The 25,706-nt window shown below is 39.3% G+C and overlaps 1 protein-coding gene across 4 annotated transcripts; it reads left to right on the top strand.

Moving 5' to 3' along the window:
* The first annotated feature begins 1,198 nt into the window (after window positions 1-1,198).
* LOC134669984 (transformer-2 protein homolog alpha) lies at window positions 1,199-25,606 on the top strand. 4 transcript variants are annotated; one of them, XM_063527627.1, is made up of 8 exons: window positions 1,199-1,359; window positions 1,476-1,609; window positions 3,444-3,609; window positions 8,293-8,421; window positions 9,278-9,450; window positions 22,312-22,365; window positions 22,838-22,965; window positions 25,153-25,606. In XM_063527627.1, the coding sequence occupies exons 1-8, from the start codon at window positions 1,345-1,347 to the stop codon at window positions 25,176-25,178; spliced, it is 825 nt and encodes a 274-aa protein (XP_063383697.1). In that variant the 5' UTR covers window positions 1,199-1,344; the 3' UTR covers window positions 25,179-25,606. The 4 variants fall into 4 exon arrangements, with proteins under 4 accessions (XP_063383697.1, XP_063383699.1, XP_063383696.1 ...); XM_063527629.1 differs by having other exon boundaries at window positions 3,432-3,591; XM_063527626.1 differs by having other exon boundaries at window positions 3,432-3,609.
* The last annotated feature ends 100 nt before the right edge of the window (window positions 25,607-25,706 follow it).

Here is a 25,706-nt window from a genome sequence, read left to right as displayed (position 1 = left end):
TTATCTGCGTGTAGTAGGGAAGGTGGGTGACGAAAAGTGACACATTATGTGCTATTCGTAATACGCATGACGAGAGTAAGATTAAAAATGATAATGTTTTCAATTAGTGTCGGGCCCTTAAAAACGTTACTGTACGCAGTAACTGAATAATAATTTGAAGTAAAGTTATACTTTGAAAATGATTTGTATTTGAATGTTCTTATGATTTCATCATCATTCAATTTTTCCTTTTTACGAACAGATGCGTAGAACGAATAAATTTTATCAATGACAGCTTCGTTTCGTTAACTGATAAAAATATCTTGGCAGTTTACATTTTCTCATAATTACTAGAATTTCGTAAGCTTTGCGTGTAGTCTTCAAATAAAATTGAAAGTTTTGTATTACATAATTTTTTTTTAACAATTATGGAGCTCTATCTACTAAAATTAAATTATTTTTAGTTGAAATGCTTTGCCGCCTTTTACAACGCATAGAAACAAAACGTACGAAAGCAAGCGCCAATCCATAGACATAATATATATATAGACGGTGTCTCAGCGAGCTGTCACTGTTGCCACTTTTGTTTAGTGTACGATTAACAATTTAACACCACCTTGCTGTAGCCATGACGATAAAGTCATATCGATAAACTATCGACATTTCTTACAATTTTAATGTTACTTCAAAGGTTTGACGATATCTAAAATGAACAAAAACACTTTTTATCTTTATTGTGGTTATCAGATCACAATTTTATCGTCACGCCCCAGCAGGGAACCAAGGAAAAGTTCAGATATTATTTAATTAAAATACATAAATACCTACTAAGATATGTGTTCCGCAACAATTGAAATATTTTATTATATTCTAATACATTTATTATTCATTAGCATTTCAATTATGTATATGTTTAACGAAGATATTGAAGCTTCAATTAATAGCGATTTCGTTCCGCTGTGTAGCGTTTATCGATATATAACATGATTAAAATCGACTTTTGACATCCCTAAAAGAGCACACATACACGCTTTTACGCACACATACACAGCGTGGATGCATCAAAAAAGGCAACACTTGATTTGAAGTTCACCTTGTCAGCAGTATGGTTGTCCTTTTTTGACAAATGGCATTTTAAAAGAGCGAGGAGAGAGAAATGATACTAGTTGTTGCGCCGTCAAATAGAACAATAAACGTAGGGGCCTTGCGCCAATCCATCGCCAATCGTTGTGTCGCCATTTTGTTTTTCAGTTGGTGTTCACAGTGAGGCGTGCGCGTGTGATATTAATTGGTTTTCTGCGGTTAATAATAGATTAAATACGCGTCAATTGTTTTGCTTTCATTGTACACGCCATAGAGATCATCATGTCGGATCGAGAGGTACTATATTAGCGTATTGTTAGACAATCGTTGGGTACAAGACCGCGTGTTTTATTTGGTCGTATTTCGTTTGTTTGCTATATTTACTGACGAGCGTGCCGTTTCCGTGGTTTCAGAGGAGTCGCTCTAGGACTCGGAACGGTTCCCACGAGGCAGCACCTAAACCTCCGACGATGTCGCGGGGCCACAGCCGAAGCCGGTCTCGGACGCCGCCCCCGCCAAAAGCTTCAAGCAGGAAGTATAGAAGCCCGTGAGTACTTATTTGCTTTGTAACATGACTGACCTTCGAGCGCAAACAGTATATGTAGTGTAATTCTATCGATTTGTAATTAACAGTCATGTAATTACTTAATATGCATTACTTAATATATTACTAAACTATATGTAACCTCGCTGTCAAGGTTATGTGTGATTTTTGCGTATACTTCGTTGCGCAATTTTGCGTGTATTTTAAAATCGTCCTTGTAAACGCGTGTTGTCGCCTAACAACAACTTGATAACATCAATTGCTACACTGGAATCACTGACCGATCAGTTGTTTTTTCCGTGTTTTAATTCCCTTTTTAAATGTAGCTATCAGATTGTTTACACACGCAAATTTGAATTCCGTGTGTAGTGGAAATAATGAGATATAGTATAATCGTGGTTTGTTTGGTCAATAACAGTATAATGCTATGGCAACCTGTTTTATCATAACTACATTACAAGCACAACCAACCAATTAATATTATATGGGCTGATAAGAGTTATGGTGCACAGGAGTATAAACATTTTATGTCCAATATAAATGGAACAGGGCTGAGTTTTATAAATGTTTGCATAAAAACCTGGGTGTAAGCATATCACTTACTTACTTACTGCCGTGGCGCAGCGACCCGAAGTGGATCTTAGCCTCTGACACTAAGGAACGCCATGCTTCTCTGTCTAGCGCCGTTTCTGTCCAATCGACGGCACCGAGCTCGTTTAGATCTTTCACGACCTCATCGCACCAGCGATACCTAAGCATATCAAGCCATGTATAAAAAACTAACCCATGGATTTAAAATTGGTTTTAATCTTGCCTGCTTTAAACTAAGTTAGTTACTTTGAACTTCCATCTCTCCAAATACAGTTGGTAGAAAAATTACCTCTGCATCCATTATGCAATTATATCAATTGAAAATGTATTCAAATTAAAAAACACCCAGGGTGTTTTACCTTAGGGTTAAATTTAATCAAAAATTGTTATTTGTTACTAATTTTTGTTCAACAATCTCTTGGTATGAGTAGACATAGCAAGGTTTTCGACATAGAATGGCATTAGTGTTTGGTCTTAATCTGACACATTACATAGCTATAATGGCTATCAAGCTCATTAAATGTTAAAAATAGCAGCATGATTCATTAATGTGATAAGAATTTCCATTTTTTCCTCGTCTGAATGTATGTAGGCTAATCAGCATGTCATAATTATTATCCTCCTTGTGTTTGTTTTACATAATTTTAATTACTTTTACATTCCATTTGGATTTTAACATTATTCAATCTATTAGCTAACACATGTGAAGAGCTGTTTTGTAATGTTTAACTATACCAATGTTTATTCAGATTGACACAGATATAGCACCGTTTGGTGAAATTTAGCTAAGAAAACAAATTCAAAATACCCCTTGTTGATGTATGTCATCACATGGATGTTATTACGTACATTTTATGTTTATAATGTATAATTCTTACCAACCAGGCCATGTACACCAGTAGAAGACGAATTTTAAATTTATAATGTGGCCAGAAAGAGCTCAACAATGGGAGTCGTGGAAATCAAGGGGAGGCCTTTTCCCAGCAGTGGAACACTATAATGGGCATTTAAAAAAAGTAACTACTGTAGTATATACTTACCTAAACTTAAAAATATTTTTTTTAATTCTCCAAGTCAAGATTTGGTCTGGCAGCTGGAGGAAATCACACAAAAACCCAGTGTGTGTTGTTAAAATTGTTATTATATTTATTCCTTGACATTTTCATGCGCCATATACTCCTATTCCTTCCCAATCCCCGCATGATACTGACCGCCCATGTTGCACTGACGCTAGCTCGCGCTCCAGATCGCGCTCGCGCTCGGGCTCGGCGCGGCGCGGCTACCGCGCGCGCTACTCGCGCTCGCGCTCGCGCTCCTACTCCCCGCGCGGCTCCTACCGCCGCTCGCACAGCCACAGCCCCATGTCGTCGCGCCGCCGCCACCAGGGGGACAGGGTGAGAGTTGCTTCATATGTACGTGAACAATCTTGTGGTGCTAGGCGGCGTGTAACAAACAGAGCGACAGTCACCATACATTTTATAATGAAAACATACATTTTACTAGTTTTTCAAAATCTCTTTGCTCTGATTTCGAGGTCCAGAAACGTTAGCTAAGAAAGTACTTCTCCTTACACAGGTTGTAGGCTTGTTTGCCACAATGGTATAACAAATAAGTTATGGTGATCTATACTACAATACTGTTATTTCTAGGTTCTACATCTGTCCTTAGATTTCATCCTTAGATAATTGCTAAATACATAATGTACCTAGCCTAATTTAGTTTATTCTAGGCATTATTTTGTAGTTGATGAAAGATATAAATTAGAAATTAATTGATCAACGCATACATTAAACAAGTATTGAATAGATTTTTTGTCAAATACTCGTTAAGTTATTGCTCATTTACTGCTTTCTTATGTAAGAATAGAATACAAACGTGAGAATTTTCAACAATTTTATTGTTAGTCATAAAGCCCTTGAACCAAAAAAATCTAGCATTACGATATTGAGTAGATTAACAATTAAATAGACAGAAGTCGTAGAATGAAAAACATATATATTTTTCAACAATCATAAAAATAATTGTGACAGAGCATATTTATCAATTTCCCAGTCCATTTCCCATTTACATACAATAGCAGGTCAGAAGTAATCAAAACAATTGACTCTGTAAGTCACTCTGTAGGATGTTTGTACAGGACATGTTTCACACACAAACAGCGGAATGTAATGTATTGGCAACAATTTGTTTTTGGTTTGAAGTGGCACTCTGTTTCTTACACCGAGCTCATGCACGACTTATTTAATTAGATATAATTATAGCTTAAGATTTATTTATTATGTTTATATATTTAAGATCTGAAAATTATCTGTCAGATAATGATAACACTCTCTTTTTCTTGCATGCGAAAGAAAGAATGCAAGCTAAAAGGTTTAAATTAGATATATCCAGGACAATATTAATTTGACAGTTATAGAATTTAAACTTTTGTCATTTAGTAATTTTACGGTTTTCGTCACTTAAATTTAGCACATTCAATAGGTACTTGAAATGGATACTTTTCCGATACTTTCGAAACATGCCACGCGCAGTGACTAAAATAAGTGAGAAAAGCGTAGAATTATGATAATATTTATTTGACAGATTTTTTTATATGATATAGTCCGTCTTTTTTTCAGAGAAGCAATTTTATGACCTCAAAAGTAGTGATAACTTTTTATCTCCAAAGCTAATCTGAATAGCTATGCACTGAAATATAGTGCCGTTTACATATTATTGTACCGCAATATTAGATATCATAGGAACCCTAGCATTTCGGAAGAAAAAGTTAATTACGATTGAGGTTAGAAAAATACTAATCTTAAAAAAACGGAGTATAAGTGTTAGAGTAATGTTTATTTTATTTGAACACCACATGCGACCCATCGTATCAGCCTAGTTTCTTTAACCTAGTTTTTCATCGTATGTAGCACAATATAAACTACAAGCAGTATGTTAACTAAATTTAACGATATAGTTCCTCTGGCGTTTCTTTTAGATATATTGTCGCAAATACACTCAGCGTCAAAAAAATCGCACATCTTAACATTTTTCTTTCAAGCGGTTTTAAACCTTATATTATATAAGGCAAGATAAGACTATGGGGCCTTATTTGAAAGGTTATGAAACTCTCTATTGGAAAATGTCCTAAAATGGACGATCTACCCCATACAAAAAGAAAATTTTCAGGAAAAACGAATCGACATGTATTCAGGTTTAAATTTGCAAAGAATAAAAACACTACAAAATCAACAGATTCAGAAAAAACAAACTTAAAACCTAGTGCTGCCTCCTCTTGCCCTCCGAGTAGCTTCCATGTGATCAGTCATGACTGTCACGAGTGCCACGATGCGTTTTTAAGAAAAGTTGTCCCACTCCTCAATAATGGCGTCTTGAAGCCTGTCGAGAGTGGCAGGAGCAGGATCAGACGACCGAACCCGCCGGTTTAGCTGATCCTAGTGATGTTCGATTGGGTTCAGGTCAGGGCTCCTTGCTGGCCACTCCATTACGGTGATCCCAACCTCCCACAGTTAGTCTCACACAAACAACGCAGTGTGACAGCGGAAGTTGGCATGCATAAACTGGAAGTTGGGTCCAACAAAACCATCATATGGGATCACATGCTCCTCCAAGAACACCGTTATGGAACGCCGAGCAGTCAGGGATTCCTGGCTGTGACCACCTTCAGTCGGGAAATGCACAGGAGATCAGTTTACTCGTCGATCGAAATGCCGTCCCAGAACATGCGAGATCCGTCCCCTAAGCAGACGGTTTCTTCAGTGCAGGCTTGCGTAAATTGGTCTCCCTGCCTCCTATACTCCCCCCTGCACATGTCGTTGGTGTAAAGGCACACCCTCGTCTCGTCGGAAAAGAGGATATTCCTCTATTGTTCAAACGTCCAATCTTCGTGCAATCGGCAAAATTTCCTCCTGGCTATTCGATGCTATTGCTTTAATTGGGGGCTTGTAGCAGCTCTACGGGGCAACATCCTCTTCTTTTTCGACTTTCTTCCGATCGTAGAGATGCTTACTGCTGTTTTTTGAGCTGCTTGAAGCTGCTGCTGCAGCTCAACAACCTCGGAGAAACGGTTCTGCAAAGAGTTCGATACAATGTACCGGTTGTCTCTAGCAGAAGAGCAGCGTTGTCTTCCAGGTCCAGGCCTCCTGATGTAACCAACAGTCACCTGGAACCCCAGCAAGACTCGACGCACTCGGAAACCGCTTATGTTAAATCTTTCAGCAACTTCTTACTGCCATAGTCTTGTTTACAGCAGTGCCACCTCTTGAGCTGCTCCTTCTGGCCTGGTATCCATGTCCAAGGGTGTTTTCTTTCTAAAACGGTTCATTAGTAACCTCAGTGACCTCTGGAGAGCAAATAAACCACAACTAACCTTTACCCTCCATTTTATACCCGTCTCGGATTGCACAACAACGGACCGATTAAAATTGGATTTCGGCCCTTTTTTAAACAAAACGCCTATGTTCGGCGATGGTTGTTTTTACGGACAATGACGATTAATTTTTTTAAAGTTCATTATTTGCGCTTTCAAATGATACCAATATTGACAGGGTACAACGCATTATATAAGAGCTATGTTTGCTAGAAACGAATTTTTGGCGAGGTGCGATTTTTTTGACGCCGAGTGTATTATGGCGTTTTCGTTGCAGTATAGTTGCTAAAGTATATCTCTATATCTATACTCCTCTATATAGCAAACGTGTGGCAAATTAATCAAAAGGGGGCAATAGAACTCCTGTGCTCTCGGCCTCTAGGTTAAATAGGGACCCGTCTCGGGCTAAAGCATTTTGCCCGCTTTGCCAGTCTATATTTTACGCCTACAGATTTGCCGACGGAAAGTTTCCTAAATTGCGAAATTTCCACATTTAATAATATATGGGGATTGAAATTTTCCGTTCCCAAAGTAAACATTTCCTTAATATCCTATCCTATGAAAATTTTCCTGCGATACCCGACAATTTTTCCAAGTTTTTTTTTGCATATTTCCGCTACTTGCACATCTGTAGTTACGCCACTGGTCTGGTCATTATTAGAAATGTTTGCCGCCATATGATGAAGTTTCCTTGTGTGAGCAAAACAGCGCTTTGTGTGAAGCTGTTTGTTTGTAGTTTATATACTGCTTCCCGTATTTTGTGACTGTAGTAGACCCACTTTGCGCGCATTATTATTTCACGAAGCTTGTATGTATGTTGGCATAGTCTCCACTAGTATTTTGACTATCACATTTGAACTGAGCAATGCATTTAATAATACCTTTTGTTTTCAGCAGCTGCAGAAGGCAGGAGCCTTAAGATAAGATTGATGTCGTGTTCCTTTGCAGCTTTTATTTAATTCTGGAGACATAAATATAGCTTAAGTAAGGTCAATACGGGTAACTGTGGCAGTGGGGTAAGCGTGGATGACCTTAACATTGCGGCCTGTTTACAGATTGATTAATGTTTATTCCGAGTTCTTACATTTTCCACTAACGCAAGTAACAAGTAACGACGCCTAGTCGGTAGTGACCCTGCCTACGATGCAAGAGGTCCCGAGTTCGAATCCTGGTAGGGGCATTTATTTGTGTGTTCATCAAAATATTTGTTCCTGAGCTATGGATGTTTTCTATGTACTCTCTTCAGTCGGTCCCTCAATACTGAGGATCGTGACATCATATCCTTCTGTTGAAGACCAGGTTCCTCCATAGGGTTCTATTCCCCGCCATGCGCTTGGCCTCGTGCAGTTTTAATTGCATAGGTGCCGTAATTTGAGCACACCATCTAGCAGGAGGAGGGCCCTGAGGTCTCGTGCCTTCAACTTTGCCCGTCATTATTACTCTTGTATTTCTATGTACAGTCAATGGTAAAAATATGGGTGTAGACAACTTACTCAAAAATATGTCCCATAGTTCTTAATTCACTGACATAAGAGTTATGGGACATATTTGTGAAATGATTTGTACACCCATATTTTATATATATGTAAGGTATGCCGCACTTACCCGATTTGACCTTAGATGTTATTCAGCACTCATAGCTGTAACTCAGACATTATAGAACCTCATGATCACGACTTTTAGAAGCTGTAAAGCTTTTGGTAATGCTCTTGTAACTTGTCTACAGGAGAACCCGACGCCGTCGCGGTGCCTGGGGATCTTTGGGCTCAGTCTGTACACTACGGAGCAACAGATCAATCACATCTTCTCTAAATATGGACCCGTGGAGAAAGTGCAAGTTGTCATAGATGCTAAGGTGAGTTGCATTTTTTCCTGGTTAACCTCGTTTACAGAAAAAAACGAACTCGTAATTTTTTAATACAAGTATTTTCTAAATTTATTATCAAATTTGAAAAGTGCATTAATTCTTTAATCCAATTAAATACATAAATACATTTTAAAGCAATAAACCCACATCATTTACACCAACTAGACTAGCCCAAAATAATAACCCAAATACACCTTATAAAACGTAGTTTAATTTTTCGGTAGAAATATCTACATATCTATTACTCATACATATCATAAGGTATACATTATCTATAAATGAAGAATAAAAATTTGCACGTTGTAAATGCACGTATTGTAGCCAGCAGTAAAGAACGGTTACGTTTAAAATAAGGAATCAAGGAAAACGAAGCGTGCCACATTAAGTAAGGAACCATTAGACCACCCATTAGTGCATCTAGACATTGACATGCGACCCACACATTAGCACTGATCTATCATGTGACTTTGCGTGATAATGAAAATTAAGCTACAATAGGTAGATGTGGGATGTTAAATTATAATTGTGTGACTTTTTGTAGGTAAATCAATTTTTTATCATACGGAAAAAATAGGCTTGATACATCGCAACTCTATACCGATAACACTGGCATAGGAACTGAGCATAATTATCTAGACCCTACAGAAGCCCGCTTATCTGTTACACTGATATTTCGGTCCTTAAAGCCCCTTTGGTCCCCAAAAAGGAAGCGGGAATGCTGATGGTCTGGCCAAGATCCTGCTCTAGTATGCACAATCTTAATATCGTACTCGTCAATGCCTTATTTGTTTTAAAAACTATTTTTTTTTTCTTAGTCACCCGTTTAACAAGTTATTTAATACAGACGGGGCGGTCCCGAGGCTTCTGCTTCGTATACTACGAGTCCCAGGACGACGCGAAGGTGGCCAAGAACGAGTGCACCGGCATGGAGATAGACGGCCGCCGCATCCGAGTGGACTACTCCATCACGCAGCGCGCGCACACACCCACGCCTGGCATCTACATGGGCAAACCCACGTGAGTACTACATTAGTTGGTAGGGTAATTCGCCAGTAACTGGCCACTGTTAGTAATTGGCCACCCTAAACTAAAAATGAATTCTATTCACCTATGAACAGAATTCATTTTAGTATAAGGTTTCAATAACTGGCCAGCCTTTAATAACTAACCGCCTTATACTAAAATGAATTCTGTTTATAGGTGAATATAATTCATTCTTAGTTTAGGGTGGCCAATTACTAACAGTGGCCAGTTACTGGCGAATTACCCTATTACGTCTTTTCTTATATTGACCTTTGAAATTAACCCTAATTAGAAAAAAAACCGGCCAAGTGCGAGTCGGACTGCGACAACAAGTGTGATACTACACATTTGTAGTGTACATGTAATTGAAACGTACATAGCAGGGGCAAATAATTAGAGGCACAATCAGATGATCTATAATTCTATATAGTAGCAAAAAGCGACTGATTCACCAATGTGATAGCATTTACATATAAACAAAATTATTGTGTAGTATCATCACAACAACTCATACACAATGCTGTCCAATGTATTATCATATCGTACACAGGGTTGGGCAAAATACTGGCTTCCACGTATTTCAAATACAAATTACAAAATACATTTTTAAAAGTATTTGAAATACCAAATACAAACTACTTTGGTGACTGGTATTTGAAATACAAAATACAAATTACAGTGTTTAAAATAATGTATTTCAAATACAAAATACTTTTCATTTTTTTTGTTTAATCATTTAGTTTTTTAACGAATATCCTTTCCTAAAACCGTATAGGGTCATTGCGCTTGTTTTTGTCCAGCTCTAGTTTTCATCCACTTGACGAAATTTGAATATAAACCTACATTGCTGCAAATAGTAAATTAAAAATGAAATATATTATTTGCCTATGGGAGCGTTCAAGTATTACGTAACGCAATTTTTGGACATTTTTGACCCCCCTCCCCCCCCATGTAACGCGCCGTAACGTTTTTCCGTCATGTCCCCTGGCGGTTGACGAAAAGTTCCGCGCAGAATAACTCGCGCATTGTACCTATTTGCCCTCGTACAAGTCGTACATTATATTTAAAAAAAAAACGTCCCATTTTAGGATCATAGAATTTAATAAAATGTATTTTGAAGCTTGAAGTATTTGAAATACAAAATACAAAATACATGTGAGTGCAGTATTTGAAATACCAAATACAAAATACTTTTCCAGGTAGTATTTGAAATACAAATACAAAATACTATAATGTATTTCAAATACGTATTTCAAATACATGTAATTGAAATACTGCCCAACCCTGATCGTACATCTATAATAGCCGGGGCAGAGGTAGATCAAAAAAGAGGTGGCGGGATGGCCTTGACGCTTTTTGCAGCGACTGGCGGGAACATGCACCAAACCGTGATGAGTGGCGGAAGAAAGGGGAGGCCTTTGCCCAGCAGTGGAACACAAAATAGGCTATTCAAAAAAAATAGCCGCATCTCTTGTTTGAATTGGTATCCAACATGAAATGCTTTCGTAAACCTATTTTTCGCGAAGCCCCTATGTGTTGGTAGATGAATGAGCAGATTTAGAGTGAGACAGCCAAAAGTTTAGCTGGATTACTAAAGGCCTGTTCGTACATTGCGTTGTAGACGCGTGTATTTTTGAAATGTAATTATTGCGTCATTTTACCCAAAGGGTAAAACGGAACCCTAAAAACTGACCAGTAACCCTATTACTAAGACTTCGCTGTCCGTCCGTCCGTCCGTCTGTCTGTCACCAGGCTGTATCTCACGAACCGTGATAGCTAGACAGTTGAAATTTTCACAGATGATGTATTTCTGATGCCGCTATAACAACAAATACTAAAAACAGAATAAAATAAAGATTTAAGTGGGGCTCCCATACAGCAAACGTGATTTTTGACCAAAGTTAAGCAACGTCCGGCATGGTCAGTACTTGGATGGGTGACCGTTTTCTTTTTGCATTTTTTTCCGTTTTTTTTTTGCTTTATGGTACGGAACCCTTCGTGCGCGAGTCCGACTCGCACTAGCCCGGTTTTTTCTTCACATTTTGATAAAAATAACTTTGACATAAGAATTACCATCTAAATTTGAACGATTACCACAGTCGAAATAGGACAAATCTCTAGAACAGTCGTGAAATTTGATATTTAGATCAATTAAAGGTCTCTTTTTCATGTCCACGCCTTTTGACATTTGGAGACCTCGAGGAACCGTAGCTATCTTGGAAAATTTTCTGTTTTGTATAATTTTCTCTTCTGTGTTTGTACTAACGAATAAATTATTTCTATTCTATTTAAAGTGCTTGTAGTAGAAGAGCCGGCCGCAAATTTTCTAACCGACTTGATACCACGATGAAATACACAATGGGAAACCATAAAAGTGATGCTAAGTCCGAATTCGATAGTCTGCCACGGCGGAACTTGCCGAAAGTACGAAAAAGAAGGCCACTTCCGGTGCGAAAAAAGGGGGCTGATTTAACCCATCTGATACCGAAATAATAATTATGGCAGCAGTTAGAAATTTACATGTAGACACATAAAAGCGAAGTCTGCCAGTATTTTTTTAGCCGGAAGTGCTTGGCAGACGCTCTCAAAGGTGGCCAACGGGACCCCTAATTTAACCCATCTGATACCACCATGAAACCAATTCCAGTCGGTAGGTATGAACCCTCATGTCAGGAATATATAAGTCTGCCAAGGCTATTCCTGCCGAAACACCATGGCAGACGAGATTATGTAAGCAAGGTCGGCATCGGTTACCCTACACTAACCCATCTGATACCACCATGAAACCAATTCCAGTCAGTAGGTACGAACCCCCATTTTAGGAATATATAAGTCTGCCAAGGTTTTTCCTGCCGAAACACCTTGGCAGACGAGATTATAAGCAAGATGACCATCGGTTACCGTACACTAACCCATCTGATACCGCCATGAAACCAATTCCAGTCGGTAGGTATGAACCCTCATTTCAGGAATATATAAGTCTGCCAAGGCTTTTCCTGCCGTAACACCATGGCAGACGAGATTATGTAAGCAAGGTCGGCATCGGTTACCCTACACTAACCCATCTGATACCACCATGAAACCAATTCCAGTCGGTAGGTATGAACCCCCATTTTAGAAATATATAAGTCTGCCAAGGTTTTTCCGGCCGAAACACCTTGGCAGACGAGATTATAAGCAAGATGACCATCGGTTACCGTACACTAACCCATCTGATACCACCATGAAACCAATTCTAGTCGGTAGGTATGAACCCTCATTTCAGGAATTTATAAGTCTGCCAAGGCCTTTCCTGCCGAAACACCTTGACAGACGAGATTATGTAAGCAGCATCCGCATCCGAGGGATCCGTATTTTGGAATTATACAGGTTACGGACATTATTAATAGCTGTAGGCTTATTTATTACTTTATGATTATACATATTTGTATATTATTATGTTATTAATAAAATATATTTATAATTTATTAAACCTAAACTTAATACATTGGGAATTCATTACCTGCTTACGGCAGTAGTAGGGATTAGTGGGTGAGTTCTGGCTCACTGAGCCAGGCCAACAGTCCCTCCCCCTTTTTTCCCTTGTTGAGGCCCTGCAACCTTGCCTTGAACCCAAACTTGTAGCTCGAATCTAACCTAATCTATTTTTATTGCTTTTAAAATATTTCAATTATCTACTTTTGCAAAGTTAAATGTTGTAATCTCTTTTTCGCAAAATGGAATTTTAATGTGACTTTAATGTATGTGCAGTCTACTTAGTAATTGGGTTTAAAGATATAAAAACACACATTTTATTTCCTATCCTAAGTATCCTATCCTAAGTTTATTCAAATAATATTCTGAACATATATAGTAACATCATAACTTATTCTGTGTACAGTGGAGAAAACGAATGAACTCATGCAATTTGATTTTGCTATTTTTAAATAAAGAGTCATCATCATCATTATTAAGAGGGCCTGGCCCTCTGTCGCTGCAGCATTTTCCATTCCAGCCTATTCTGGGCTTTCGTTTTTACTTCCTGATATGAGTGGCTACAGCACCATTCTTTTATCTGTGTCATGTATGATATTCTGGGTCTTCCTCTTCCTCTTTTTTCCTCAATTCTGCCCTCCAGTATGATTTTGTTTAACCCTTCATGTCGGAGTATGTGACCTATACATTTGGCTCTACGTTTTTCAATGACGTGCATTATTTGTCTATTCTCTTTTGCCTTCTCTAGAACTTCAAGGTTGGTGCGCTTTTCTGTCCAGCTGATTTTGAGCAGCCTTCGCCAACACCACATTTCGAATGCTTCTAGACGACGGCGGTCTTGTGTTGTGATGTTCCAACTTTCACATCCGTAGAGGGCGGTGCTCCAAATATAGGTTTTGATTAAGTTTTTCCTTATGTTTATGTGGATTTTGCTGTTGTAATGTTTGTGTGTGTTTTGCTCTGGAGTTGCAGGCGTTCATAGGCTACGGTGACTGCTTACCATCAGGCGGGCCGTATGCTTGTTTGCCACCGATGTGGTATAAAAAAAAAATATGTCTATTTGAAGTAAAAGCTTTCTTTGCCATTGCTATCCTAGTTCTTATTTCTTTCTCGCTTCTGCCTTTTTCTAAAGAGAAAATAAAGAGTAACCAAACAGTATTTTCCAGTTGTTGGTAATGATACCATCTCTTACAATTTCTCTTCATGAACATTTTATGATACCTAACCTTCCAGTTTTCGCCCGAATTAATCAAAAAAATCACCAACACCATTTACACCAACCAAATAGAAAACGGGTCCGTGTCCGAATTCGCGATCTCGAGTCCGGGTCCGCGTCCGGGTCCAGGTTAAGGTTTTACCCCCTTGTAGTTAAGATAAGATTACAAACTTGGTGTATTTTGTCAACATAATAAGTGTAACAAAATAAGGGGGTGCCGTTCTTCTAGCTAGAGTTTGAATTTTTCCCATACAAACGTGAACCAGCCTACTACTATATGTATACCTACAAGATTTGAAGAGTGCCCTCGATTCCTCCTTAATCTCACCATCAGAACTGGGTTTTGACAAAGACGGAACCAATCTGTATGTATATACTTACAAGTTACAACTCAACTAAAAAAACAATTTTCAAAATCGATCCCGAAATGACGGAGATATCAATCAAACATTAAAAAAAACCAAATTAATACCTCCTTTTTAGGGTTTCGTAGTCAAATGGCAAAAAACGGAACTCTTATAGATTCGTCATGTCTGTCTGTCTGTCTGTTTGTCTGTCCGTCCGTATGTCACAGCCACTTTTTTCCGAAACTATAAGAACTGTTTAAACTTGGTAAGTAGATGTATTCTGTGAACCGCATTAAGATTTTAACACAAAAATAGAAAAAAATACAATAAATTTTGGGGGTCCCCCATACTTAGAACTGAAACTTAAAATTTCTTTTTCATGAAACCCATACGTGTGGGGTATCTATGGATAGGTCTTCAAAAATGATATTGAGGTTTCTAATATAATTGTTTTCTAAACTGAATAGTTTGCGCGAGAGACACTTCCAAAGTGGTAAATTGTGTGCACCCCCCCCCCCCCCTTTAATTTATAAAATAAGAGAATGACAAAACTAAAAAATATATATGATGTACATTATCATGCAAACTTCCACCGAAAATTGGTTTGAACGAGATCTAAACTAGCCTCTAGACTGCTTGAGTCTCTTCAGCGATGCAATATTGACTATCGGTACATCGAAGTGTTGAAGTGTTCGTATAGTTACGCCACCATGTCGGTCCGAGTCAGGAGCAGAGTGCGAAGGCGATTCTATTGCAAAGGGTGTAAGGCAGGGAGATGTTATCTCTCCGAAACTGTATACTGCCGTAATGGAAGACGCCTTCAAGCACCTGGAATGGCAAGGACTTGGCATCAACATCAACGGCGAATACATCATTCACCTTTGGTTTGTCGACGATATCGTAGTCATGGCAAAGTCGATGGAGGAACTCAGCATGATGGTCGATGACCTCAACCGAGTTTCACAACGGGTGGGCTTGAAAATGAACATGGACAAGACGAAACTTATGTCAAATGCCAATGTTGTGCCCATCCCAGTCTCTGTTGGGAACTCGGTACTCGAAGTTGTTGACTCGTACATCTACCTAGGACAAGTAGTCCAATTAGGTAGGTCCAACTTCGAGAAGGAGGTTAACCGCCGAATCCAACTCGGTAGGGCAGCGTTCGGGAAACTACGTAATGTCTTTTTGTCCGACATACCTCAGTGCCTCAAGACGAAAGTCTTTAATCAATGTGTGTTATCAGTGATGACTTACGGCTCCGAAACGTAGTTTTTCACTATCGGCCTCATTTTTTTTTTTTTTTTTTAAATTATGAATGGGCTTACTCATGGCCACAGACTAGCCGAGGCGTAGACGTGGCCTACGATGGAGCGAGCTCGCCCAGAAGGTGCCTGTTCACTCTTGATTTGAAGGTTGCCGGGTTATAAGAACACGGAAATATAGACGCCGGCAAGGAATTCCATTCCTTGGCAGTGCGCATAAGGAAAGTAGAAGCAAAGCGCTTCGTGCGAATTGGTGGAATATCTACCAAGTAAGGATGGAAACCGGCCGTGCGTCTAAAAGTCCGATGGTAGAATGGGGACGGTGGAATAAGCTCGTGTAGCTCTTGGGCACACTCCCCGAAGTGCAACCTGTAGAATACCGACAGGCTGGCGACTTTCCGCCGATGGGCCAAAGACTGAAGCTTAGCCGTTAGCTTCTTGTCGCCAATCATCCTCCTGGCTCTGCTCTCCACTGAGTCCAAAGCGGCGAGTTGGTATTTAGCTGAGCCATCCCACAGGTGGCTGCAATACTCCATACACGACCGGACTTGAGCTTTGTAAAGTGTTAGAAGCTGTCCAGGTGTGAAGTATCGCTTCACCTTATTTAGGACGCCCAGCTTTCTGGCCGCAGTTTGTGCTTTAGACTCAATGAAGCTGCCGAAGCTGAGGACTGAACTCAGCTCCATGCCGAGGAGTTCCAGGCTGTCGGCAATAGGTACAGATGCACCCCGGAAAGAAGGAGTCAGGTCGAATGGACTCCGTTTTGCGGAAAATAGACACGTCTGCGTTTTGGAGGCATTGAACGTGACCAGATTGTCATCACCCCACTGGGAAACGAGACTAAGGGTCAAGTTCATTCGCTCAACCATGGCCTCTCTCTGTGAACGTATATCCTCCCTGCTGTCCCCTGCACTAGCCAAATATCTCTCAACAACCGTACTGTCATCTGCATAACCTACAATGCTGGGTTGCAGCATGTCGTTAATGTGGAGCAGGAAAAGGGTTGCGGAGAGAACAGACCCCTGAGGAACACCGGCGTCAATGGCCATGAGGTCTGAAGAGCAGCCATCAATAACTACTCTGATCGACCGTTCACTCAAGAAATCAGATAGCCAGCTACAAAAGTCAGCAGGGATGCCGTATGCAGGAAGCTTGCTAAGGAGACTTGCGTGCCAAACCCTGTCAAAGGCCTTCAAGATGTCCAGTGAAACAGCAAGCGCTTCACCGTTCCTCTCGATGGCCTCGCCGCAGCAGTGCGTGACATACGCTAAAAGATCCCCAGTAGACCGACCTCGGCGAAAGCCATATTGACGGTCACTGAGCAGATCATTTGCTTCGAGGTATGCCAGCAGCTTGCCGTTAAGTACCCTTTCCATGACTTTACAGAGCATGGAGGTAATGGCGATTGGTCGGTAATTGCAGGGATCAGCACGACTACCCTTCTTGGGTACTGGCTGCACGTTTGCAAGCTTCCAGGATTTCGGCACCGTTCTTGTTTGGAGAGAGAGGCGGTACAGGCGTGTCAGTACAGAAGACAACTCAGGCGCACACTGCTTTAGTACACGTGCAGGTATACCGTCTGGTCCACTGGCCTTATTCACGTCAAGATTCTGCAGAGCTCGGCGTACCTCTTATCGTACGTACTCTCATCTCAAAATTCAAAGTCGCTCAACGAGCTATGGAGAGGGCTATGCTCGGAGTTTCTCTCCGTGATCGAATCAGAAATGAGGAGATCCGTAGACGAACTAAAGTTACCGACATAGCCCACCGGATTAGCAAGCTGAAGTGGCAATGGGCAGGCCACATTGCGCGCAGAGAAGATGGCCGATGGGGTCGAAAAGTGCTCGAGTGGAGACCACGGACTAGCAAGCGCAGCGTAGGGCGTCCACCCACAAGATGGACGGACGACCTTGTTAAGGCCGCCGGAAGACGCTGGATGCGGGTCGCTTCCAACCGGTACGAATGGAGGTCCAAGGGGGAGGCCTATGTTCAGCAGCGGACGTCTTATGGCTGAGATGATGATGATGAACATTGTCCGTCACCCATGACGTCAGCGTGTTACGCGTTACGCTGTCTCGACTCGAGTTTATAATTTTTTCCCCACCTTAAAAAGTGCTCAGCGCCGCTAAAGAAGTTTTTACTTCAATAATAAAGCAAACCCAAAAAGCGGCCAAGTGTGAGTCGGACTCTCCCATGAAGGGTTCCGTAGCAGCAAGTAACATAACAAAATTGAGGTTTACGATTTATGACGATTAAAAAAAACTACCTACTAGATCTCGTTCAATTTTCGGTGGAAGTTTGCATGATAATGTACATCATATATATTTTTTAGTTTTGTCATTCTCTTATTTTAGAAGTTGAAGGGGGGGGGGTGCACACAATTTACCACTTTGGAAGTGTCTCTCGCGCAAACTATTCAGTTTAGAAAAAAATTATATTACAAACCTCAATATCATTTTTGTTTTGAAGACCTATCCATAGATACCCCACACCACACGTATGGGTTTAATGAAAAAGAAATTTTAAGTTTCAGTTCTAAGTATGGGGGACCCCCAAAATTTATTGTTTTTTTTTTCTATTTTTGTGTTAAAATCTTAATGCGTTTCACAGAATACATCTACTTACCAAGTTTCAACAGTTCTTATAGTTTCGGAAAAAAGTGGCTGTGACATACGGACGGACAGACGCACAGACAGACATGATCACATGACGAATCTATAAGAGTTCCGTTTTTTGCCATTTGGCTACGGAACCCTAAAAAGGAGGTATTAATTCGGTTTTTTTAATGTTTGATATCTCCGTCATTTCGGGATCGATTTTGAAAATTCTTTTTTTAGTTGAGTTGTAACTTGTAAGTATATACATACAGATTGGTTCCGTCTTTGTCAAAACCCAGTTCTGATGGTGAGATTTATGAGGAATCGAGGGCACTCTTCAAATCTTCTAGGTGAATGAAATGATGATGATGATCCTTCCGGCCGATTTCGACCATGGCGACCACTTCGACTCCTAGTTAGCTCGGCGCTCGTGCGCCCGAATATGGCTGACATAGCCGATCTTGGAGGTGAACCTCCGCGCACATTGAGGGCACGTGAGAACACCAGCCACATAGTGGTAGTGAATGGAAGCAGGCTGGCGCGCTTTCAGATCATCGCGTTTAGTGTAGTGATGTACCGACTATTGATTTGGCCGACTAGCCGACTAATCGGCGCTCCGATGGCCGATTAGTCGGCCAGATCATTAATTTCGCCTAAGTTCAGTTAAGATGCACTTTAAAAAACTATCGTTTTTCACCTTTCGTCGCGCTAATCGTCGTAATTAAGTATATTAGGTAATTAGGGAAAAATAAAAAAATCTAAGGCTTTTATACCACAACCGGAAAATCAGACTAGAAAGCGATCTCACGGTCAATAATTCGAAAAAAAGTTTTCGTACGGACCCTAAATAGGAATTTGGGTAAAATATGTGAAAAGCTATGGTAAATATTTGCTGTTTATTTCTTTTTGCTCTGTTTTTCTGTCACTTATAAAGTGCCGACTAATCGGCCATTTTTGCCGACTAGTCACCGACTAATCGCCGACTACAAATGAGGCCGGATAGTCGGCGTTCCCGACTAGTCGGCGACTAGTCGGTACATCCCTAGTTTAGTGTCGAGGTCAACATTACGTTGCTTCTCGAAATCGCGCACTTTGTCATGCACCAGCCTGCGCCACTCCGGACGTTGTGCTGCATATAGTAGTAGGGTGGTTCACGTTTGTATGGGAAAAATTCAAACTCTAGCTAGAAGAAGCGGCACCCCCTTATTTTGTTACATTTATTATGTTGACAAAATACACCAAGTTTGTAATCTTATCTTAACTACAAGGGGGTGCTCAAACACTTAGAAATTTTTCAAATTGTATGAAATCCAAAAAAAATAAGTTACTATTTTTTACATTTTTATGTAAGTAGTAGTTTTCACATTATTTGAAAGTGTGATTTAAAAGATATTATTTTGAAAAAAAAAAATGTTTTTCTACTTCAAAAACTTATACATCACATGTGCAAATAGTGTGAAACCAGATATTTAAATAAAATTCTGAATAATAAATACTCTATTTTTTGGGTTTCAAACAACACAAAATTTTAACGTGGTGAAGCACCCCCTTGTAGTTGAGATAAATTACGAAACTAAATAAGGGCCCCTTAGGAAAAAAAAATGTTTTTTGAACCATCCTAACATATAGTGATACTGGTGTTTTTATAAACAAACCAAGCTTTTACATTCAAAATTGTGACATTTGATGAAGTGAAACTGCTGATGATGATCAGAATGGAACTCTTCAACGACGCATAGCTCATGTTTGGGGATTTGTCCTCTTCGTTATGTTTGTTAAGCACGTTAGGTTTTTAAGTCACATTTTCGTCAAGCTCAAGTTCTAATGATGGAATCCATAAGGAATCGAGGGAACTCTACAAAATAATCTGAATGGCATTGTATAGTGACTTTTGTATTTTCATCAGGCAAACAAGGATTTACATTAAGAACAGTGGCATTTGATGAAGTGGTATTGCTGATGGTGATCAGAACGGAACTCCTCATCGACTTGTCTTTTTCTAATTGATTGTTAAGCAAGTTACCCCACTGGCAAAACAAGCAAGATTTTGAATTCGACTTCTACCTGAACCTGGACCCGGACGCGGACCCGGACTCGAGATCGCGAATTCGGACACGGACCCGTTTTCTATTTGGTTGGTGTAAATGGTGTTGGTGAATTTTTTGATTAATTCGGGCGAAAACTGGAAGGTTAGGTATCATAAAATGTTCATGAAGAGAAATTGTAAGAGATGGTATCATTACCAACAACTGTGGAAAATACTGTTTGGTTACTCTTTATTTAAAAATAGCAAAATCAAATTGCATGATTTCATTCGTTTTCTCCACTGTACACAGAATAAGTAATGATGTTACTATATATGTTCAGAATATTATTTGAATAAACTTAGGATAGGATACTTAGGATAGGAAATAAAATGTGTGTTTTTATATCTTTAAACTCAATTACTAAGTAGACTGCACATACATTAAAGTCACATTAAAATTCTATTTTGCGAAATAGAGATTACAACATTTAACTTTGCAAAAGTAGATAATTGAAATATTTTAAAAGCAATAAAAATAGATTAGGTTAGATTCGAGCTACAATGACATTAGTTTGGGTTCAAGGCAAGGTTGCAGGGCCTCAACAAGGGAAAAAAGGGGGAGGGACTGTTGGCCTGGCTCAGTGAGCCAGAACTCACCCACTAATCCCTACTACTGCCGTAAGCAGGTAATGAATTCCCAATGTATTAAGTTTAGGTTTAATAAATTATAAATATATTTTATTAATAACATAATAATATACAAATATGTATAATCATAAAGTAATAAATAAGCCTACAGCTATTAATAATGTCCGTAATCTGTATAATTCCAAAATACGGATCCCTCGGATGCGGATGCTGCTTACATAATCTCGTCTGTCAAGGTGTTTCGGCAGGAAAGGCCTTGGCAGACTTATAAATTCCTGAAATGAGGGTTCATACCTACCGACTAGAATTGGTTTCATGGTGGTATCAGATGGGTTAGTGTACGGTAACCGATGGTCATTTTGCTTACAATCTCGTCTGCCAAGGTGTTTCGGCCGGAAAAACCTTGGCAGACTTATATATTTCTAAAATGGGGGTTCATACCTACCGACTGGAATTGGTTTCATGGTGGTATCAGATGGGTTAGTGTAGGGTAACCGATGCCGACCTTGCTTACATAATCTCGTCTGCCATGGTGTTACGGCAGGAAAAGCCTTGGCAGACTTATATATTCCTGAAATGAGGGTTCATACCTACCTACTGGAATTGGTTTCATGGCGGTATCAGATGGGTTAGTGTACGGTAACCGATGGTCATCTTGCTTATAATCTCGTCTGCCAAGGTGTTTCGGCAGGAAAAACCTTGGCAGACTTATATATTCCTAAAATGGGGGTTCGTACCTACTGACTGGAATTGGTTTCATGGTGGTATCAGATGGGTTAGTGTAGGGTAACCGATGCCGACCTTGCTTACATAATCTCGTCTGCCAAGGTGTTTCGGCAGGAATAGCCTTGGCAGACTTATATATTCCTGACATGAGGGTTCATACCTACCGACTGGAATTGGTTTCATGGTGGTATCAGATGGGTTAAATTAGGGGTCCCGTTGGCCACCTTTGAGAGCGTCTGCCAAGCACTTCCGGCTAAAAAAATACTGGCAGACTTCGCTTTTATGTGTCTACATGTAAATTTCTAACTGCTGCCATAATTATTATTTCGGTATCAGATGGGTTAAATCAGCCCCCTTTTTTCGCACCGGAAGTGGCCTTCTTTTTCGTACTTTCGGCAAGTTCCGCCGTGGCAGACTATCGAATTCGGACTTAGCATCACTTTTATGGTTTCCCATTGTGTATTTCATCGTGGTATCAAGTCGGTTAGAAAATTTGCGGCCGGCTCTTCTACTATTGTGTGCAACTGTGCATTCGATTGAGTTTAATATTTGTTTATAGTGTGAGCGGTCGAGGCGACAACGGCTACGACAGGCGAGGGCGAGGGGATAGAGAGTAAGTTATTACAATAATTTCTAATCCTTGTCATAGAGAATTATAGTAAGAATAGAGTGCTCACTCCATACATCAGTTTTCGTACCAAAACTACTATTATTTTCGCAGTCGACATAACTCTAGCATCGAGTAGCAGAATTATCTATGTATATTTTTCTCTATGTCCTTGTTCAATATTAGATATAGATGTACTAAAATTTAGGGGAGGAGGATAGCTTCTTTAATTTCTTTATGCATCATTGAGCATTTCGTTATTAAGTATTTATAACTGTGTCGTTTTCAAGCAAAATGTACTACATTGTCGCTTGAAATAACGACACTGACAGGTTATTTGTATAAGAATTTGTTTTACGCTCTGAACTTATAATAATAAAAAATGAAGTCAACTGGAGGGGCTCTCTCTATCAATTTTTTTTCCATCCATTTTCCAATGTCAATATATAGTACTCTCTTAACACTGTTTCCCTTACAGCGACTACTACTACCGCGGCGGCGGCTACCGCGAGCGCGACTACTACCACCGCTCGTACCGCCACCGCTCGCCGTCGCCGCACTACCGCCGCTCGCGCCGCTACGAGCGCGAGCGCTCCTACTCGCCGCGTAAGTCTTATTATGAACGATAGATACCCATACCCACTGTCCCAACAGTATCAACTGGTGAGAAAGTGTTGTGAGTTAAGACATGGTTGAATGTTAAAAACTAGTTGTCCAGACTAAGGGACAGATGCACCGGTCACATATGATGGACTAATCAACGCCACTTATCAAGTGAACTACCGAATCGGTCATGGTTTAACTTACAACACTATACAGATCATGTGTCAATGCTGTGGCTCTGTAGTCTAGTTTGCCTAACGCTAGGACTCTCGTAGTTTTAAACAAATATATATTTTCTAATTTTAGCTAGTAAGCCAGCAAATATTTTGCCATTGTTACACTAAAAATTAACAAAGCTAGGAATGCCACTTAAACCTGTAGTTTATACTGATATTATTGTTAACTTTCTTGAATAGTGCCATAGTCCTTAAAAAAAATTGTAGCAAAAATAAATGTGCCTAAATATATTAAGTACGTAATCCATTACAAAACTCCACTATTACATTATGTCCGCGTTGAAAACTTGACTATATTTTATTATAATATTATTACTATAGATAGCAAGCTATTTTAAAAATTCCAATATAATTTTTACAATGACACAAGCTATAAATACAATAATGACTATGTGAGTCCTGGTGTTAAAATTACTCTACGCTTTTTCTAGTAAATTAATTCTGTAAATATACGGTTGCATTTTAGTTAGCTCATATGTTTTTATAGTATTGCTAGGTACAACCAATGCAATCATAAACTACCCAATACAATGAAACTGCATGTTGTTATCGATGTCATAAAATGTCTGAATAAATAACATTTCCTACTTGGTTTACCACTGTACCCATGCTTGTTTCATTAAACAGTTATATTACGCGCATAAGTTGATTATATTATATACCAAGTCCACAGTTTGTTAAGGAAGGAAAATCAACTGTAATTACCATAGTACCACCATGAACATTGTTAACTGACAACTTTTAAACCTAACAGACATAAAATACAGTCGACGTCAAAGATATGTTTACATTTTTTGCCTTATTACAAAGGAGTAAGGTGCAAAAGTGTAATCATATCTTTGACGTCGACTGTACATCAATCTTTTATCTTAGTACTTAGTACCAAATCGACATATGCGCCTACTATTAAAATTGATAGGAGTTTTTAAATCGGTATGCGGTAATTAATAATAATAATTATGTAAGATGAGTAATTTTACAATATGTGAAGGTGTTACCTATTCATTTTCTATCTTGTTCTGCTTGGCATGTTATAATATCAATGCACTTTAACATACATTCAATTCTTTAGTAATAAAATTGTCATTGCATGGAGCCACAGCAATTAGTTGTTGAAATATGATCTAACTATCTAGGATTTGAACTTCCAACATATGCCTAAAACAGGCATATTTATTCCTTACTGTCAAGTGAGATGGAGTAAAAGAACATAATTCATTTTGACATCCGTTGCACTTCCACTTTTTTCTTTTACCCCATTTTAACTTTGAGAAAAAGTATAAATTATTATGCGAGCCAAAGAAAATTGGTAGTGTGAATTTGTAGTAATATCAAATAGACATTGTAATAAAAAAACGATGTCTATATTGCAATCAGACATACCAAATTTTTATTTTGTATAATTGTTAAGCCTAAGTTTAATTCATTTTCTCATTTCAAATGGTGCTTGTCCATCAATTGAAACCATATAAGTTGTATAATGAATAGTTGACTATAATTGGCAGACAAGCACCAGTAATGACTGCCGCGTCTCACCTATGCCATGAACACCCTGGTTACTCCACTCTTTGACTTTGCAGGTCGTTATTAATAGTTCCGTGATGCTGAGGTCAACTTCATAGCATAGATTTTGATACAACCCTCCCCAATGTATCGCTGGCCTCCTTTGTGCATTTAAACGGTTTCTGCGTAGTTTATCGAATATTGTTAATTTGATATGACTTTTGTAAATAAAATTGATTTAATATCGATCGTTCGCCACGATCGCGCGCTCTGATGTCCAGTCAACGAGAGGAACTCGTTTTTGTTTTAACATTAGACGCGATGCTGAAAGGGTCTAGATGTAAGTTAGCCTGTAACGCCCCCACCGGGGCATAGTTGCCTCTAGGTTGTAAAATTATAACTAATAAAGTTTTAACACTAAGTCTAATATTGATTTTGTTTGTTTGAAAAGGTATTGAAACAAGAAGTAAAGGATGAAGTTCCTTGAAACTAACTGTGTTGAAGTTTTGAAAATGTTTGATTGAAAAGTCCTTTCGAAATGGAAAATCCCGACCGGTTGGTGGGTGCCGAGACAGCAGCTCGGTGCCGAAGCGAAGCTTTCGGAAAATGTTGGCAAATGTCGAAGCGAAAAGAATATGATCGAGTCGGCGGCGTAAAGTAGGCAGCGACACTGGCGGGAGCGCAGATCATATTCTTATCAAACGACAACTAACTATCAAGTCTAAGCATCCACTTCTTTAACCTACTTTTCAACGTGATCTTTTTGCATTTTTCAGAGACATAGTATGTATTTAAATATAATTATACATATATCGAAGTATTGAGTATGACATCATATTTCACATTCTCTAGTGTAGACTTGTGTTGTGAGCGACTTGTTAATAAACATTAGTTTTGTAATGTCATTATGGTTCTTCATTCAGTCTGTCCCACCTGTTCTTGTCCAACCATCCCTTCAACTTCCGACTGATGTGGCGGGCGGAAGGTATTGAGCAAACAGTTAAT

This window comes from Cydia fagiglandana, chromosome 13, assembly GCF_963556715.1.
Source record: "Cydia fagiglandana chromosome 13, ilCydFagi1.1, whole genome shotgun sequence".
In the NCBI taxonomy this organism is placed as follows: Eukaryota; Metazoa; Arthropoda; class Insecta; order Lepidoptera; family Tortricidae; genus Cydia; species Cydia fagiglandana.
The sequence above is the reverse complement of the archived record's forward strand: the minus strand, read 5'-3'. Positions and strand labels throughout refer to the sequence as shown.

Coding starts and splice junctions, on each gene's coding strand:
- LOC134669984 (XM_063527626.1), top strand. Junction 1,610..3,431: donor AGCAGGAAGTATAGAAGCCC/GTGAGTACTTAT, acceptor CACTGACGCTAG/CTCGCGCTCCAGATCGCGCT. Junction 8,422..9,277: donor AAGTTGTCATAGATGCTAAG/GTGAGTTGCATT, acceptor TATTTAATACAG/ACGGGGCGGTCCCGAGGCTT.